The following is a 20,073-nucleotide window of genomic DNA, read 5'->3' on the forward strand; positions in this document are numbered from 1 at the left end:
CAGGAATTGGGGAAGGAGACAGATAGCGGAGAGGAAAGAACATGACAGAGAGAGGAAACAGAGAAAGAGAGAGATTGTGTGAGAGAGGGAGAAAGGGTAAACACTATTGATATATTTAGTGTGCAGCGCTCGGGGCTTTGATAGCAGCTTGACATGCTTGTTACTGGAAGCTTTACTGTGTTTGAAGTATTATGCATAGAGCCACCCTGTGCCGCTGCACTCACTGGCAGGTGAAACGGCTCAACTTAGCCCTGCTTATGCACACACACATACACACACACAATGTGTGTTGTTCATCCACCCACGCACACATGCATGTGTTTATTAGGAAGACACAATCACACAACGACTCACCAATGTGTATTGACCTGATTCACTCAGACCATCTCACTCTCTTTTGTTCCCTCTCTCTCTCTCTCCCCCCCTCTCCCCCTCTCTCTTTCTCTCTTTCTCTCTCTTTCTCTCTCTCCCTCTCTCTCACTCTCCCTCTCTCTCTCTCTCTCCCCCCTCTCTCTTTCTCTCTCTTTCTCTCTCTCTCTCTCCGTCTCTCTCACTCTCCCTCTCTCTCTCTCTCTCCCTTTGTTTTCTGACCTCCATTCATCTTCTTGCTAGTAAGTCATGTGATGAGAGGTATTGGTGGTCACATCTATGGGCGTCTTTGTGTGTGTGTGTGTGTGTGTGTGTGTGTGTGTGTGTGTGTGTGTGTGTGTGTGTGTGTGTGTGTAACCCCATATTGACTTGGCTGGTAACCTACTGGGCAGAGACATCATTTCAACATCTATTTGTGATTTACATTTGGTTGAGTTGTCAACTAAAGTGAATTCAGTGTGAAATCAACAAAATATTTCTGGGTTTAGGTAAAAAATTTGGTGAATAAAATCTAAAATTCCCTTACGTTCATGATTTTTTTGCTAATCCAATCAGTTTTCCATGTTGATTCAACGTCATCACGTCATTTGTTTGTTGAAATGACTTGGAAACGATGTTGATTCAATCAGTTTTTGCCCAGTGATCTCTGCTTGTGGTCGTTGAGGAGTGATCATGCTGGTAATTAGGTAGCGTGGCCGTTTTTTCCAGAATAATCTATGGATTGTGTGCTGAGTGGGACGGGATTGATCTCCTGCTGCGAAGTGGAAATCAGAGCTAGAGAACTCAATCTCTCTGAACTGGCATCTCTGTGTGTGTGTCCATGTGTGTCAGTGAGAGATTACAGTATATCAGACTATCCTCTTCTCTGATGTTACATTGGTGTTACCTTTTTATCCCCCTTCCTCACACCACCGCTAGCCTGCTCTCTCTATCCTTTGTCTTTCCCTTTGTTTATCACTTTTTTTTACCCACAATGCACCACACAGACACACTGCGGCTCACACACACTCTGTACCAGCTAGTTGCGCTCTTTCCCTCTCTCATTTTCTCTCCCTCTCTCTCTTTCTCCCTCCCTCTCTCTCCCTTTCTCCATCCCTCTCTCTTTATCTCTCTCCTTCTCTCTCTCTCTCTCCCTCTTTCTCTCCTTCTCTCTCTCCTTCTCTCTCTATCCCTCACTCTCTATCTCTCTCCCTCTCTCTCTCTCTCTCTCTATCTCTCCCTCTCTCGATCTCCCTCTCTCTCTCTCTCTCTCTCTCTCTCCCTCTCTCTCTCCTTCTCTCTCTCTAGCCCTCCCTCTCCCTCTCTCTTCCTCTCTTTCTCTCTCTCTCCCTCTCTCTCTCCTCTTTCTCTATCCTGGGGCCTGTGATTAAGCCTCTCTCTAGGGAGAGTCCTTCAGAGAATGAGTTTGTACAACCATTTACCACCTCATCCCCCATCTCTACCTCTCCTCCTCTTGCATCCCCCTTGCCTTCCCTTCTGTCTGGTGACCTCTGTGGTCCTCTCTGGTCCCCTGTGGTCGTCACATGGTCACAGGTTGGACGAGGTGCAGTGCTAGCTTGAGGACTGAAAGTTAATCAGCCACTGATAGCCCTGTCACTGTGTGAGGTCGCGTTCGCCCCCTCCTCTTTGCATCTGTTTCAAACTGTAAACACAGAGGTAAAAGGGTTCGTTACCATGACAATGGGGTCACAGTGTGTATGTGACTACCAATCTAGGTGATGGGTCACTTGCTTGTTTAGTGTAGCCCAACTCTGCTTAGTGCTAACACTGGTCACAAGAGATGTGAGGGAAGGAGAGGAGAGGATGTTGTGTGAAGAGAGAGCAGGGGACGGGAGAGGGGAGGGAGGGGAGGGGAGAGAGGTAGAGGAGAGGAGATGGGAGGAAAGTAGAGGGGAGAGGAGGAGAGGGGATAGGTGAAGGGAGAGGGGAGGAGGAAAGGAATGGAGAGAAGAGGAGAAGAATCTGCAGTACTTTAGACTATTGAGATCCAGATGTTCCATCTCCCAGGTTGGTAAGTGTCTGTTGGATTCTGATCATTGTCATCTCTATCTACCTTTCCTCCTCTCTCTCTACCTTTTCCTTACCCCTCTCTCTCTCTCTCTCTCTCTCTCTCTCTCTCTCTCTGTCTCTACCTTTTCCTCCTCTCTCTACCTTTCTTCCTCTCTCTCTACCTTTTCCTTACCCCTCTCTCTCTCTCTCTCTCTGTCTCTACCTTTTCCTCCTCTCTCTACCTTTCTTCCTCTCTCTCTACCTTTTCCTTACCCCTCTCTCTCTCTCTCTCTCTCTCTCTCTCTCTCTCTCTGTCTCTACCTTTTCCTCCTCTCTCTACCTTTCTTCCTCTCTCTCTACCTTTTCCTTACCCCTCTCTCTCTCTCTCTCTCTCTCTGTCTCTACCTTTTCCTCCTCTCTCTACCTTTCCTCCTCTCTCTCTACCTTTTCCTCACCCCTCTCTCTCTCTCTGTCTCTCTATCTCTACCTTTTCCTCCTCCCTCTACCCTTTTCTCATCTTTCTCTACCTTTTGCCCTCTCTCTGTCTCTCTACCTTTTCCTCCTCTCTCTCTCTCACTACCTTTTCATCCTCCTCTCTCTCACTACCTTTTCATCCTCCTCTTTCTCACTACCTTTTCATCCTCCTCTCTCTCACTACCTTTTCTTCCTCCTCTCTCTCACTACCTTTTCATCCTCCTCTCTCTCACTACCTTTTCATCCTCCTCTTTCTCACTACCTTTTCATCCTCCTCTCTCTCGCTACCCTTTTTCTCCTCTCTCTCTCTACCTTTTTCTCCTCTCTCTCCCTCTATCTTTTTCTCTCCCCATCCTCCTTCTGTATTTCCAACCACTGTCTCTCTTTTCATCCGTCCATTTGCTTAGTTGTCCGCTTGTATCTCTCTTTCACCTTCTCTATCACTTTCTCCCCATCCCAATGATCCTCCTGTTTTTCCAGCACGTCGACACTGTAAGTAAATTGGAGGTATAGCTGCAGCCTTAATTCCCTCCGTTCATCTCTCTGAGTTCAGTAAAGCTATCTATATGGTAATCAACAACACACACACACGCACGCACGCACGCATGCACACACACACACACACACACACACACACACACACACACACACACACACACACACACACATTGCAGCTCTGCATGAGTGGCATCCGTCAAGCTCATTAACAAGCACATCTCTTTCTCAGATGAATGCTCTTTCTGTATCTCTCTCTCTCTCTCTCTCTCTCTCTCTCTCGCTTTCTCTCCCCTCTGAAGTCTTCTGTTCTCCAATCTCCACCGGCCTTACCTGGCCTCACCTGGCCTGGCCACACCTGGCCGGACCTGGCCTCATCCTGGCCTAACCTGGCCTCACCTGGCCTAACCTGGCCTGGCCTGACATAACCTGGCCGCACCTGGCCTCACCTGGCCTGACCTGGCAGCAGTACAGCCCCATTCAGCTACTACACACCTCACTACCAGCTCAGCATGTGTGTACGTTTGTGTGTGTGTGTTTTATGTGAACGCCTGTTCAGCAGCTAGCCTGATTAGCGTACGTGGCTAATGAAACACCTTAACCCATCCAGATGTCTGGACCCAGTCGTGACAGATCTTCTCCACTGGAAAGAAGGTGACACACATACTCCTTACACGTCCTGCTAGGCTGTAAAAAAACAACACTGCTCTGCTGAAAATTGTAGCTGATCTCTACAAATGTATTTTGATGGTCCATGTGTTGTTATGGTCTCAAGAAAAAAACATGTAGTAAGTCTCTTTGACTACAGTCAGAGGAATCACTGATAGAGAAACATGTTGTTAGGTGAGACCAGATGTTTGCTGGTTCAAATCCCGGCTGGGTAGCAGAAAGTAGAAGGTTAACTGACAACCGGAGGGCTGCTGGTTTCAGATGCTTCCCACAAACCATCTGCTGCTGAATCCCCGAGTAACTTCAGAACTGCACCAGGGGCACTGTACTTCAGCTGACCCCGTGCTCCCCGCTCTGCTCAACTGGTGTGTGTTTGTGTGTCATCTCTGGGTGAGAAGAAAGAGTTATATTATAACAGATGGACAATAAATTACTATTCTACTCTATGATGCATAGATATCCAGTCTGTTCATTTGTTGATTATTAAGAAGGAAAGGAGACAAGGAAATGAAACAATATAGTTTAGGAACCTTAGGTTACAGCGAGAGGAGAGGAATGTGTGGGTGTTGAATTGGTCATTGAGGAATGGTTGGTTTGATAGGCGAAGAGTGTGGTTTCTTCCTCTTGGTTTGAGGTTTGGCTCCGTAGAGAGTATCATTTTACTTTTCTCTCTACTGTCCTCCCTCTCTTTCTCCCTCTCTCCCCCCTGGCCTGCTCTGTCGTTCGCCACACCTCCTCTGCTTGTCTCAGCAGTACTTCTCAGTGTTCTGGCCATGTCAACAGACCACACTTCCTCAGGTTTATCCCTTTCTCTCTCTCCCTATTTCTCTCTACCTCTCACTCTACCCTCTCCTCCTACCTATGTCTCTGTCTGTCTGTCTGTCTGTCTGTCTGTCTGTCTGTCTGTCTGTCTGTCTGTCTGTCTGTCTGTCTGTCTGTCTGTCTGTCTGTCTGTCTGTCTGTCTGTCTGTCTGTCTGTCTCTCTCTCTCTCTCTCTCTGTCTGTTTCTCTCTCTCTATCTTCTCTCTTTCTCCCTCTACCCCTCTTTCTCTCTCCCGTAACCCCATCTCTCTCTCCTTCTACCCCCTCTTTCTCTCTACCATACCCCACCCCACCCCTCTCTCGCTCTACCCCCACCCCTCTCTCCCTCTACCCCCTCTTTCTCTCTCACGTACCCCCACCTCTCTCTCTATCTACCCCCTCTTTCTCTCTACCATACCCCCACCCCTCTCTCCCTCCTCTTTCTCTCTACCATACCCCCACCCCTCTCTCTCTCTACCCCCTCGTTCTTTACAATGAGTAGACCTTTATAATGAGTAGACCTTTACGATGAGTAGACCTTTATAATGAGTAGACCTTTACAATGAGTAGACCTTTATAATGAGTAGACCTTTACGATGAGTAGACCTTTACGATGAGTAGACCTTTATAATGAGTAGACCTTTACGATGAGTAGACCTTTATGATGAGTAGACCTTTACGATGAGTAGACCTTTATAATGAGTAGACCTTTATAATGAGTAGACCTTTATAATGAGTAGACCTTTATAATGAGTAGACCTTTACAATGAGTAGACCTTTACGATGAGTAGACCTTTACGATGAGTAGACCTTTACGATGAGTAGACCTTTATAATGAGTAGACCTTTACGATGAGTAGACCTTTATAATGAGTAGACCTTTATAATGAGTAGACCTTTACAATGAGTAGACCTTTACAATGAGTAGACCTTTACATTGAGTAGACCTTTACATTGAGTAGACCTTTACAATGAGTAGACCTTTACAATGAGTAGACCTTTACATTGAGTAGACCTTTACGATGAGTAGACCTTTATAATGAGTAGACCTTTATAATGAGTAGACCTTTATAATGAGTAGACCTTTACAATGAGTAGACCTTTACAATGAGTAGATCGCTGAATTTGCTGAAAGGCCGCTTTTCTCTTTGTAAATGTATATTATATTTCACAGGTCTATAACCAGTCCAATGGTCTGGTCTTTTGTGAGGACTTAGTCAATAACATCATAGGGTTTTTCACAGATTGAATTCAGAGAATGATCTCACCTTCCCTGAGGAATATGCCCACATCACGTCTACGGTCATTCATCCAAACACTGCTTTCTTTTAATAAGATCGCAACCACAGATCCAGGAACAGCAGTCTCCCATCTCCTCTATTGTTAAACAGAGCATGTTGGCTTTTCCCAGGCCGGTCCTGTCCGTGTCTTGATGTATGACTATCAATGCTGTGACCCCCCTGCAGTTAATAGATTTTACTGGTGTCTAACCAGAGCATGGTCCTTCATCGTCACTTACTGTGTATGTCTAATCATTAATAATGAGAGAGTGTGTGTGTGTGGAAAGCCCTCCCCACCCCTCAATCTGTCCTCATCTTTAATAGGCTTCATGGGAAAGTGGCAGCTACTGGGAGATGAGAGGAGGACAGAAATCAATACAGACTCAGTGTTCTGCACTTGACTGGAGGCGGGAGGCAGGCGGGAGGCAGGCGGGAGGCAGGCAGGCGGGCGGGAGGCGGGCGGGAGGCAGGCGGGCGGGAGGCAGGCGGGAGGCAGGCGGGCGGCAGGCGGGAGGCAGGCGGGAGGCAGGCGGGCGGCAGGCGGGAGGCAGGCGGGCGGGAGGCAGGCGGGAGGCAGGCGGGAGGCAGGCGGGCGGGAGGCAGGCGGGCGGGAGGCGGGAGGCAGGCGGGCGGCAGGCGGGAGGCAGGCGGGAGGCAGGCGGGCGGCAGGCGGGAGGCAGGCGGGAGGCAGGCGGGAGGCAGGCGGGCGGGAGGCGGGAGGCAGGCGGGCGGGAGGCGGGCGGGAGGCGGGAGGCAGAAGGGAGGCAGAAGGGAGGCAGGCGGGAGGCAGGCGGGAGGCAGACGGGAGGCAGGCGGGAGGCAGGCGGGCGGGCGGGAGGCAGGCGGGCGGGAGGCAGGCGGGGAGGCAGGCGGGCGGGAGGCAGGCGGGAGGCAGGCGGGCGGGAGGCGGGAGGCAGGCGGGAAGCAGGCGGGAGGCAGGCGGGCGGCAGGCGGGAGGCGGGCGGGCGGGCGGGAGGCGGGCGGGAGGCAGAAGGGAGGCAGAAGGGAGGCAGAAGGGAGGCAGGCGGGAGGCAGGCGGGAGGCAGACGGGAGGCAGGCGGGCGGGAGGCAGGCGGGCGGGAGGCAGGCGGGAGGCAGGCGGGAGGCAGGCGGGAGGCAGGCGGGCGGGAGGCAGGCGGGCAGGAGGCAGGCGGGCGGGAGGCAGGCGGGAGGCAGGCTGGCGGGGTGCGGGAGGCAGGCGGGCGGGAGGCAGGCGGGAGGCAGGCGGGAGGCAGGCGGGCGGCAGGCGGGCGGCAGGCGGGAGGCGGGCGGCAGGCGGGCGGGAGGCAGGCGGGCGGGAGGCGGGCGGGAGGCAGGCGGGAGGCAGGCGAGCGGCAGGCGGGCGGCAGGCGGGAGGCGGGCGGCAGGCGGGCGGGAGGCAGGCGGGCGGGAGGCAGGCGGGAGGCAGGCGGGAGACAGGCGGGAGGCAGGCGGGCGGGAGGCGGGCGGGAGGCAGGCGGGCGGGAGGCAGGCGGGAGGCAGGCGGGCGGGAGGCAGGCGGGAGGCAGGCGGGAGGCAGGCGGGAGGCAGGCGGGCGGGAGGCAGGCGGGCGGGAGGCAGGCGGGAGGCAGGCGGGCGGGCGGGAGGCAGGCGGGCGGGAGGCAGGCGGGAGGCAGGCGGGAGGCAGGCGGGAGGCGGGCGGGAGGCGGGCGGGAGGCAGGCGGGCGGGAGGCAGGCAGGCAGGCAGGAGGCAGGCAGGTGGGAGATAGGCGGGCGGGAGGCAGGCGGGAGGCACGCGGGAGATAAGGGGTCACACACACACTTACAGGAGTGTACACAACTGTACGCATGAATGTACATACACACATACATAGACACTCTGTCAGTCACACAGGCACCTGAGCCCTCTGCCCTGGCCTTGTCGGACAGAGCGATGACAGGAGAGATACTGAGGCAGACAATTACTGTGAGACAGGCTAGCATGGCCTGAGAGGACCTGTTACAGATTCCCTTCCTACCTCCACCCATCCCTCACTCCTTTTCTCCTTCTCTATCTTCTTCGCTTCCTCCCTTCCTCCCCTTCTCTCTTCCTCACTCCCTCCCTCACTTTGTTTTTCCATCCCTCACTTCCTTCTTCCCTCACTCTCTCTTTCTTACTCTCTCTGTCTCCCCCTCTCTCTCTTACTCTCTCTCTTCCCCCTTTCTCTCTCTCTCTTACTCTCTTTCTCTTATTCTCTCTGTCCTCTCTCTTTCTCTCTCTATTTCTCTCTCTGCCACCTCTTTCTCTCTTACTCTCTTTCTCATTTACTCTCTCTGCCCACCTCTATCTCTCTCTCTATCTCCCCTCCTCATCCCTCTCTTACTCTTTCTCTATCTCTCTTATTCTCTCTGCCCCCCCTCTTTCTCTCTTACTCTTTCTGTCCGCTCTCTCACTCTCTCTCTCTCTCTCTCTCTCTCTCTCTCACTCTCTCTCTCTTTCTCTCTCGCTCGCTCTCTCTCGCTCGCTCGCTCTCCCTCCTTCCCTCCTCCCTGTTCTACCAGTTTACAGTGCTAAACGAATTTGTGTCAGAAACCCACTAATGCCATCCTATCTCTCACTAACACCATTCTATATGCTACTAACACCATGCTATCTCTCACTAACACCATGCTATCTCTCACTAACACCATGCTATCTCTCACTAACACCATCCTATATCTCACTAACACCATGCTATTTCTCACTAACACCATCCTATATCTCACTAACACCATCCTATATCTCACTAACACCATCCCATCTCACTAACACATCCCATCTCACTAACACCATCCCATCTCTCACTAACACCATCTTATCTCACTAACACCATCCCATCTCTCACTAACACCATCCCATCTCTCACTAACACCATCCCATCTCTCACTAACACCATCCTATCTCTCACTAACACCATCCCATCTCTCACTAACACCATCCCATCTCTCACTAACACCATCCCATCTCTCACTAACACCATCCTATCTCACTAACACCATCCCATCTCTCACTAACACCATCCCATCTCTCACTAACACCATCCCATCTCTCACTAACACCATCCTATCTCTCACTAACACCATCCCATCTCTCACTAACACCATCCCATCTCTCACTAACACCATCCCATCTCTCACTAACACCATCCCATCTCTCACTAACACCATCCCATCTCTCACTAACACCATCCCATCTCTCACTAACACCATCCCATCTCTCACTAACACCATCCTATCTCTCACTAACACCATCCCATCTCTCACTAACACCATCCCATCTCTCACTAACACCATCCTATCTCTCACTAACACCATCCTATCTCACCTTTACACTGCATGATACAGCTATGATACAGTCTTCCCTGTGGCTCAGTTGGTAGAGCATGGTGTGTGCCTCACCAGGGTTGTGGGTTCAATTCCCATGGGGGGCCAGTAAAAACAAAACAATATATAAATATGCATGAAATGTATGCATTCACTACTGTAAGTCGCTCTGGATAAGAGCGTCTGCTAAATGACTAAAATGTAAATGTCTATATGACACACGTATAACACAAATAGCAATACTGGAGGACTCAACATATTCTACATCCTAGTAGCATTTTATATTCTGATCTTGTTTTCTGCTCGTAAAAGAGTTGCTAAACACTCAGTTAATAATTTAGATCTCCCTATCAGATCATAAACACTCTTAATCATTTAGATCTCCCTCTCAGATCATAAACACTCTTAATCATTTAGATCTCCCTCTCAAATCATAAACACTCTTAATCATTTAGATCTCCCTCTCAGATCATAAACACTCTTAATCATTTAGATCTCCCTCTCAGATCATAAACACTCAGTTAATCATTTAGATCTCCCTCTCAGATCATAAACACTCTTAATCATTTAGATCTCCCTCTCAGATCATAAACAATCATTTAGACCTCCCTCTCAGATCATAAACACTCTTAATCATTTAGATCTCCCTCTCAAATCATAAACACTCTTAATCATTTAGATCTCCCTCTCAGATCATACAAAAACACTCTTGTTACTTCTCTCTTTCTTTTTCATCCAGTTTCTCTCTTTCTCTTTTCTCAGTTGAATAATTCAACTGCAATTTAATTAAGTCCACCCAGCCCCCCACCCACCCCCCAACTCCCATTCTAAAGCCACACACGCACACACACACACCTCCCTCCAGCAGACTCCCATTCTAAAGTGATCTCCCTGCTACACCACAATGGCAATTAACAGGCTTTGGCTCCTAGGTGTTTGAACTGATGTTGCATAATTGCGTTGCTAATAGTGTCCTGGTTCATTCATAAAGACGCTTGGCCACCAGCAGAGTGTCTGACTAGTGAGGAACGCTGTCTGCACAGAGAAAAAGATGGAGGGGACTTCAGCTTGGATGCTACAAGTCAGTGGTCCATTTTATATTGAGCATATCAGGTCTAGTGTAGATAAACATGGAACAGATAGCTTTTAATACGGACCAAACTTAGCACAAACTAAATCCAGAGCCAACTCTTCCCAGGGCAAACGTACAGGGGTAGTCCTGGCATGGAGGACACACTTGTTAGCTCCCTTCTTGGTCTCTCAGTAGACACAATTAGAGTCCTGCTGTGTGTGTGGTATGGTGATTAGCTCTAGCGGAGTCAGTCTGCAGTAGGCTTGTCCTATTAGCGTTAGCGTCAGTCATCAGTGGCTGAGTCAGTCTGCAGTAGTCCTGTCCTGTTAGCATCAGTCATCAGTGGCTGAGTCAGTCTGCAGTAGGCCTGTCCTGTTAGCGTCAGTCATCTGTGGCTGAGTCAGTCTGCAGTAGGACTGTCAAGTTAGCGTTAGCATCAGTCATCAGTGGCTGAGTCTGTCTGCAGTAGGCCTGTCCTGTTAGCGTTAGTCATCAGTGGCTGAGTCAGTCTGCAGTAGGCCTGTCCTGTTAGCGTTAGCGTCAGTCATCAGTGGTTGAGTCAGTCTGCAGTAGGCCTGTCAAGTTAGCGTTAGCATCAGTTATCAGTGGCTGAGTCAGTCTGCAGTAGGCTTATCCTGTTAGCGTTAGCATCAGTCATCAGTGGCTGAGTCAGTCTGCAGTAGTCCTGTCCTGTTAGCATCAGTCATCAGTGGCTGAGTCTGTCTGCAGTAGGCCTGTCCTGTTAGCGTTAGCGTCAGTCATCAGTGGCTGAGTCAGTCTGCAGTAGGCTTATCCTGTTAGCGTTAGCATCAGTCATCAGTGGCTGAGTCAGTCTGCAGTAGGCCTGTCTTGTTAGCGTTAGCGTCAGTCATCAGTGGTTGAGTCAGTCTGCAGTAGGCCTGTCAAGTTAGCGTTAGCATCAGTCATCAGTGGCTGAGTCAGTCTGCAGTAGGCCTGTCAAGTTAGCGTTAGCATCAGTCATCAGTGGCTGAGTCAGTCTGCAGTAGGCTTATCCTGTTAGCATTAGCATCAGTCATCAGTGGCTGAGTCAGTCTGCAGTAGTCCTGTCCTGTTAGCATCAGTCATCAGTGGCTGAGTCTGTCTGCAGTAGGCCTTTCCTGTTAGCGTTAGCTTTAGTCATCAGTGGCTGAGTCAGTCTGCAGTAGGCCTGTCATGTTAGCGTTAGCATCAGTCATCAGTGGCTGAGTCAGTCTGCAGTAGGCCTGTCAAGTTAGCGTTAGCATCAGTTATCAGTGGCTGAGTCAGTCTGCAGTAGGCTTATCCTGTTAGCGTTAGCATCAGTCATCAGTGGCTGAGTCAGTCTGCAGTAGTCCTGTCCTGTTAGCATCAGTCATCAGTGGCTGAGTCTGTCTGCAGTAGGCCTGTCCTGTTAGCGTTAGCGTCAGTCATCAGTGGCTGAGTCAGTCTGCAGTAGGCTTATCCTGTTAGCGTTAGCATCAGTCATCAGTGGCTGAGTCAGTCTGCAGTAGTCCTGTCCTGTTAGCATCAGTCATCAGTGGCTGAGTCTGTCTGCAGTAGGCCTGTCCTGTTAGTGTTAGCGTCAGTCATCAGTGGCTGAGTCAATCTGCAGTAGGCCTGTCATGTTAGCGTTAGCATCAGTCATCAGTGGCTGAGTCAGTCTGCAGTAGGCTTATCCTGTTAGCATTAGCATCAGTCATCAGTGGCTGAGTCAGTCTGCAGTAGTCCTGTCCTGTTAGCATCAGTCATCAGTGGCTGAGTCTGTCTGCAGTAGGCCTTTCCTGTTAGCGTTAGCTTTAGTCATCAGTGGCTGAGTCAGTCTGCAGTAGGACTGTCATGTTAGCGTTAGCATCAGTCATCAGTGGCTGAGTCAGTCTGCAGTAGGCCTGTCTTGTTAGCGTTAGCGTCAGTCATCAGTGGTTGAGTCAGTCTGTAGTAGTCCTGTCCTGTTAGCATCAGTCATCAGTGGCTGAGTCTGTCTGCAGTAGGCCTTTCCTGTTAGCGTTAGCTTTAGTCATCAGTGGCTGAGTCAGTCTGCAGTAGGCCTGTCCTGTTAGCATCAGTCATCAGTAGCTGAGTCAGTCTGCAGTAGGCCTGTCCTGTTAGCGTCAGTCATCTGTGGCTGAGTCAGTCTGCAGTAGGACTGTCAAGTTAGCGTTAGCATCAGTCATCAGTGGCTGAGTCTGTCTGCAGTAGGCCTGTCCTGTTAGCGTTAGCGTCAGTCATCAGTGGCTGAGTCAGTCTGCAGTAGGCCTGTCCTGTTAGCGTTAGCGTCAGTCATCAGTGGTTGAGTCAGTCTGCAGTAGGCCTGTCAAGTTAGTGTTAGCATCAGTTATCAGTGGCTGAGTCAGTCTGCAGTAGGCTTATCCTGTTAGCGTTAGCATCAGTCATCAGTGGCTGAGTCAGTCTGCAGTAGTCCTGTCCTGTTAGCATCAGTCATCAGTGGCTGAGTCTGTCTGCAGTAGGCCTGTCCTGTTAGCGTTAGCGTCAGTCATCAGTGGCTGAGTCAGTCTGCAGTAGGCTTATCCTGTTAGCGTTAGCATCAGTCATCAGTGGCTGAGTCAGTCTGCAGTAGGCCTGTCAAGTTAGCGTTAGCATCAGTCATCAGTGGCTGAGTCAGTCTGCAGTAAGCCTGTCAAGTTAGCGTTAGCATCAGTCATCAGTGGCTGAGTCAGTCTGCAGTAGGCTTATCCTGTTAGCATTAGCATCAGTCATCAGTGGCTGAGTCAGTCTGCAGTAGTCCTGTCCTGTTAGCATCAGTCATCAGTGGCTGAGTCTGTCTGCAGTAGGCCTGTCCTGTTAGCGTTAGCTTTAGTCATCAGTGGCTGAGTCAGTCTGCAGTAGGCCTGTCATGTTAGCGTTAGCATCAGTCATCAGTGGCTGAGTCAGTCTGCAGTAGGCCTGTCCTGTTAGCGTTAGCGTCAGTCATCAATGGTTGAGTCAGTCTGTAGTAGGCCTGTCAAGTTAGCGTTAGCATCAGTCATCAGTGGCTGAGTCAGTCTGCAGTAGGCTTATCCTGTTAGCGTTAGCATCAGTCATCAGTGGCTGAGTCAGTCTGCAGTAGTCCTGTCCTGTTAGCATCAGTCATCAGTGGCTGAGTCAGTCTGCAGTAGGCCTGTCCTGTTAGCGTCAGTCATCTGTGGCTGAGTCAGTCTGCAGTAGGCCTGTCCTGTTAGCGTTAGCATCAGTCATCTGTGGCTGAGTCTGTCTGCAGTAGTCCTGTTAGCGTTAGTGTCAGTCATCAGTGGTTGAGTCAGTCTGCAGTAGGCCTGTCATGTTAGCGTTAGCATCAGTCATCAGTGGCTGAGTCAGTTTGCAGTAGGCCTGTCCTGTTAGCGTTAGCGTCAGTCATCAGTGGCTAAGTCAGTCTGCAGTAGGCCTGTCATGTTAGCGTTAGCATCAGTCATCAGTGGCTGAGTCAGTCTGCAGTAGGCCTGTCCTGTTAGCGTTAGCGTCAGTCATCAGTGGCTAAGTCAGTCTGCAGTAGGCCTGTCATGTTAGCGTTAGCATCAGTCATCAGTGGCTGAGTCAGTCTGCAGTAGGCCTGTCCTGTTAGCGTTAGCGTCAGTCATCAGTGGCTAAGTCAGTCTGCAGTAGGCCTGTCATGTTAGCGTTAGCATCAGTCATCAGTGGCTGAGTCAGTCTGCAGTAGACCTGTCCTGTTAGCGTTAGCGTCAGTCATCAGTGGCTGAGTCAGTCTGCAGTAGGCCTGTCCTGTTAGCATCAGTCATCATTGGCTGAGTCTGTCTGCAGTAGGCCTGCCCTGTTAGCGTTAGCATCAGTCATCAGTGGCTGAGTCAGTCTGCAGTAGGCCTGTCCTGTTAGCGTTAGCATCAGTCATTAGCTCTGTGCTACATGGCTCTGTGCAGTGATTGCTGCTATTATTGTTTTTTCAGCTAATTGCCTTTAAGCATTGCTCTAATTAAAATGCAAATTCAGGCTAGCTTGCAGCTGTTCCCTAACCCAGCCAGTCTCAATCACGATCCCACATCCAATGTTGAAATATATCAAGATTTATCACCAGCTACTTTGCATTTTGTTGACTACTGAGTGGCGTCTCTGGTGTGGAAGTGTGTTTATGATGTCTTTGTTGAGCGTGTCTGTATTTTCTGTGAGTAATGTGTGAGAACTAGGTTTTTTACAAATGGCTCATTTTTCTTAACGTTTAAACCATTTTTTTATCGTCTTTCCGTTACGCAGCAACAGTTTGTGTCTCACGGTGTGTCCCTTTCAGATGGTGAAGCACTGCACCTATACTACCTTTACTGTACCTCAACTCCACCTCGCAAAGTTAGCCTTTTCTTCTCATTTAACTTCTCAATGTATTGCCATACAGGACTTTACTGCTGTCACTTGCCTTTCTCTGCCATTTTTCCAACTGTTAACAACGATGACGTAGTGGTGGAGAGTAGTGGTGATTCCTCGACTTCTTGCACGTCGACTCCTAAGATTCTGTATTTTTGGAACAGATGAGACTGATCAGTTGCCATACTTCCGAGAACACAAACGTTTGCATCTTTCATAGCGAGCCTGCGAAGGACGGAGAGAGAGGCGAGGTGCACAGTATAGAAAGGTCAGCCACCAGGCAGACAGAGTCAGAACCGTGCACTAGGAATATCTATCGCAATGGAATGCTTTATCTCGCAATGCGTTTGCGTGCAATGTCTCGCAACTTCAATAAAGCAGGGCCTATCATCGATGAATAGTCTAGGATATTCTACACGCAACAGACCAAACACTGAACACACACTGGCATCATTAGAAAAGAGAAAGAGAAGCGGGGTGTAATCATTAGTCTAAACAGTTTGCAACAGAATCGGTGTAATGAATACGCCCCAGGTGAGCCAGCGCAAGGGAGAGAGAGGAGGGGGCACGCAGAAATAACCGTGTCCTGGTAATCTGAATCTCGCAATGTCTTGTCTTGCGTGCCTCGCAAATTCACCAAAGTAGCCTAAAGTTTGCCTCTTCCTCTCTAGTTTTATTTAAATTACATAACTTTTCCCGGGCCTTTACGGCCTATAATCAAATGATTTATTTATTTATTTCACCTTTATTTAACCAGGTAGGCTAGTTGAGAACAAGTTCTCATTTACAACTGTGACCTGGCCAAGATAAAGCAAAGCAGTTCGACACATACAACACGGAGTTACAGATGGAATAAACAAACATACAGTCAATAATACAGTAGAAAAAGTATATATACAGTGTGTGCAAATGAGGTAGGATAAGGGAGGTAAGGCAATAAATAGGCCATGGTGATGAAGTAATTACAATATAGCAATTAAACACTGGAATGGTAGATGTGCAGAAGATGAATGTGCAACTAGAGATACTGGGATGCAAAGGAGCAAAATAAATACAGTAGGGGAAGAGGTAGTTGGATGGGCTATTTACAGATGGGCTATGTACAGGTGCAGTGATCTGTGAGCTGCTCTGACAGCTGGTGCTTAAAGCTAGTGAGGGAGATATGAGTCTCCAGCTTCAGTGATTTTTGCAGTTTGTTCCAGTCATTGGCAGCAGAGAACTGGAAGGAAAAGCGGCCAAAGGAAGAATTGGCTTTGGGGGTGTCACAGCTGTTGTAGGAAAGAGCGGACCAAAGTGCAGCGTGATTATCGTAAGACATTTTTATTGAACTGTGAAACTATGCAAAACATATAAATAAACTGAATAACAAAACAACAAACTGTGACGCAGAGGTGAAACATACACTAACTCAAAGACAATCTCCCACAAACCCAGGTGGAAAAAACACCTACTTAAGTATGATCTCCAATTAGAGACAACGAGGACCAGCTGCCTCTAATTGGAGATCATCCCAAACAAAACACAATATAGAAATACAAAACTAGAACATAACAACAAAGAAAAACTAAACTAGAAAACCCCTATGTCACGCCCTGACCTACTCTACCATAGAAAATAATGGTCAGGACGTGACGGGGTGTCCAGTGAGATATACAGTGAGATATACCTGCTGGAGTGCGTGCTACGGGTGACCAGTGAGCTGTTATGGTGACCAGTGAGCTGAGATAAGGCGGGGCTTTACCTAGCAGAGACTTGTAGATGACCTGGAGCCAGTGGGTTTGGCGGCAAGTATGACGCGAGTGCCAGCCAACGAGAGCGTACAGGTCACAGTGGTGGATAGTATTATCGAAAATAATGTAATGTACATTTTGAGGGGGATTTTCTTTAAACATAAAGTAACAAGTACACCCCTAATGAGAACATGGTAATGGGTGTGTGTGTGCATCGGACCATCTGTATAATGAATATGTTTGTAGTTTGTGTCTGGTATGTTTTGAGCCTCAAAGATCTTTATCAGTGTTTGTGTGTGATGTATGAGATATTTGTAGCCAAAGTGTGTGGGACAGACGTCTGTCTGTCCCACAGAGTTAAAGCTAATAGCCGAGTGCTAACTAGACCGAAAGCTTGCCAGTCATTCTCTATGTTACGGTTAGCACATCTGCGTTAGCATTACTGTCCGAGGGCTAATGTAGCGTAAAGCCTTCCTGCAGTTCATCAATAGCGTTTTTAGCTTTGGCATGTTTGTCACAGCATTCACACTCTCTCTGTTCATATTGACAACTTTGGTTGTATTGAGTGTTGCTGCCCAATGGTTTGGCTGAGCACAGTACACACATACAAACACACACACACACACACACACACACACACACACACACACACACACACACACACACACACACACACACACACACACACACACACACTAACGCATAATGAATTGAACATAACATTTCAGTAGAGCCAGTATGATTGAAACAGGTGTGTTATTTTATCCCAGATGAAGCTTCCGTTCCTGAGAAGCAGCCAGGTCTAAAAGGAGGAGCCGCTTTCTGTCTATCCATGGACATGGAAAACAGCGTTCTATAGCAGAAGCTACACAGGTCGTCTAGCCTCCTCTAGCCTCATGCTATGCTTTCTGTCTATCCATGGACATGGAAAACAGCGTTCTATAGCAGAAGCTACACAGGTCGTCTAGCCTCCTCTAGCCTCATGCTATGCTTTCTGTCTATCCATGGACATGGAAAACAGCGTTCTATAGCAGAAGCTACACAGGTCGTCTAGCCTCCTCTAGCCTCATGCTATGTTCCACTTCCTTTTTCCTTATTGGATCTTAATAGTTTATGGAGTTGACAGTAACCTGGTAATAACCTGGTAATAACCTGGTAATAACCTGGATATATTAACCTGGATATATTATGGACTGTAGATGTTGAGTGCAAAAAGCTGGGCCCTGTTGGAAAAAGGGTCACAAGTGGCTGCATTTTGATGTGCCAATTTTGTTTTGTTTTTACTGGGCATCTAGCTAATAAAATTGGGATATGTATATGTCGTCAGCTCTCACTCCCTTTGCAGTTGGAAAGGGGACAGTGTTGTGTGTCTGGTGAATAGGGCTTGTCGAGGTGGTGATTGATGTGTGCTCGGGCCTCATTGTGGAGGACTGAGAAGCCTCCTGTCCCCATCCGCTGTGCTCCCCCCCCTGACAGTGGGCCAGTCCATAGCTTTTGTTTCAGCTTGTTTTCTCTGTTTTAAAGCTCAGCTCTAGACTAATGAGTTCAGGCTTCGCTGTCATTGTCCTCCTCAACATCACAGGTTGTGGTGTGTGTGTGCGTGTGTGTGTTCTATTGTATGCCTCTCTCTTTGTATGATGAGGCGTTTACTCAAGTCTGCAGTCATTAGAGTGTTTTCCTCAAAAGGCCTTCCCCCTGAGACAGTGTGTGTATCCATGTTTGTCAGTGTGTATTATAGCAGGCCCGAAAGAAACCAGTCACCCACACACATATTGACTGTATGCATCTAGTGTAGTTTATTCGATAAACTGCTCTTTACTCTGGTGCCCACCAGTTGGAATGAAGTAAAGAAAAATGATACAGTACATTGGTGTGTGTGTGTGTGTGTGTGTGTGTGTGTGTGTGTGTGTGTGTGTGTGTGTGTGTGTGTGTGTGTGTGTGTGTGTGTGTACAGAGTGACAGACTCACCAGTGAGAGGGTTGATCAGGACCCCTCCGGCTCAGTTCTGGGTCACTGGGGTCCTTCAGGGTTGGTTGCCTTCATCGATTGCCTGCCCCCAAAAAACCTCCTGCTAAGTGCCTCTATCGGGCATCACTTAGAACACAACCCATCACCTACTGTATATCTAATCATTAATAATGACAGAGAGTGTGTGTGTGTGTGTGTGTGTGTGTGTGTGTGTGTGTGTGTGTGTGTGTGAATAGTCAAATAAGGAAAATTAATTTCCCACGTCCCCATAAGGACAAAGGCTATTTTAAGCTTAGGGGTTAGGTTTAAGGTTACAATTAGGGTTAGGGTGGGTTTGTTTGGGTGTGTGGGTGACAATCCTCAATTCTCCATGGGGAACCATTGTATATCAGTTGTGCTCCTTGCTCTCTTTCTCACCACTCTTTAGTTTTCTCCCTGCGCAAACTCTTGACAGTGTTTTCAGAAAACCTTCCAAGGGCCTAAAACTCTGTATTGATCCGTGAGACTTAATGGGAGGAAGAAGGGAGGGGAGGAGAAGAGGGGGAGTGCAATAGTGTGACCAGTAAATGAAGAAGTGGCTATTCTTGCTCACCACTGAGGTCTCTTTAAAACTGACTGGACTTTAGCAAGGTAGCAAATGTTTCCATTCTTGTAAGAAGAAATGGGAAATGTCCCATGTGATGACGCACATTGTCTCTCTCCTGACAGTCTCCTCTCCCTCCAATTTCTCTCTTTCCTATTCCTTCTCTCTCTCTCTCTCTCTCTCTCTCTCTCTCTCTCTCTCTCTCTCCCTGTTCTGCTGTAATAACGTTAAGTAACAAAACAATTAGGGCCAGTAGAGGCTAGTGTCAGTAATTAACCTCAGACAGCCTGCTGTAGGACAGCTGTGGAAACCCATGGTAATTACCTTGTCACAATGCTCAGTTGGTTAGGTGGTGGGAGTCACTGTGTGTACGTGTATCCTCTGAGCTAATGAGGGTAATGAAGGAATTTCATATCATAAGTAGATCTGAGTAATTAAATGTGACATTATTTTCTTTAATTAAGCTGTTTTTGACAACAAGTCCAAATGATATGTTTTGCATCTTGCTACAGTTTTATGCATCTAGCTACAAGATTTACTCCCAAGGAGCTGACCTGTTGCACCCTGTACAACCACTGCGATGGCCTCCCCTCAGAGCCTGGTTCCTCTCTAGGTTTCTTCCTAGGTTCCTGCCTTTCTAGGGAGGTTTTCCTAGCCACCGTGCTTCTACATCTGCATTGCTTGCTGTTTGGGGTTTTAGGCTGGGTTTCTATATAAGCACTTTGTGACAACTGCTGATGTAAATAGGGCTTTATATGTGATGTTCCTGTATGTGTTTGTGGGTTCTTCTCTCTGATGCAGTTGTCTCTGTGTTCATAGGTGTCATCACCACCACGTCCAGGAAACTGGACAGAGAGCAACAGGCTGAGCATGTTTTAGAGGTAAGAGGCACACTAAGGTGTGTGTGTGTGTGTGTGTGTGTGTGTGTGTGTGTGTGTGTGTGTGTGTGTGTGTGTGTGTGTGTGTGTGTGTGTGTGTGCGTGTGTGTTACTCTACCTCTCTATCTCTCCCCCCTCTCTCTTTCTCTTTCTCGTTCTTTCTCTCTCTCTCTTACTCTCCCTTTCTCTCTATCTTTTTC

The 20,073-nt window shown here is 48.6% G+C and overlaps 1 protein-coding gene across 4 annotated transcripts in view; it reads left to right on the forward strand.

Annotated features, from left to right (window-relative positions):
* Positions 1-20,073, forward strand: part of fat3a (FAT atypical cadherin 3a) — a 357,931-nt gene that overhangs the window by 226,288 nt on the left and 111,570 nt on the right. For all 4 annotated transcript variants that reach the window (XM_029773664.1, XM_029773663.1, XM_029773665.1 and 1 more), the window contains exon 4: positions 19,815-19,876. In XM_029773664.1, coding sequence (XP_029629524.1) covers positions 19,815-19,876 — 62 coding nt within the window. The remainder of the gene's footprint in view (positions 1-19,814; positions 19,877-20,073) is intronic.

The sequence above is a fragment of the Salmo trutta genome, chromosome 13, assembly GCF_901001165.1.
Source record: "Salmo trutta chromosome 13, fSalTru1.1, whole genome shotgun sequence".
Classification (NCBI taxonomy): domain Eukaryota; kingdom Metazoa; phylum Chordata; class Actinopteri; order Salmoniformes; family Salmonidae; genus Salmo; species Salmo trutta.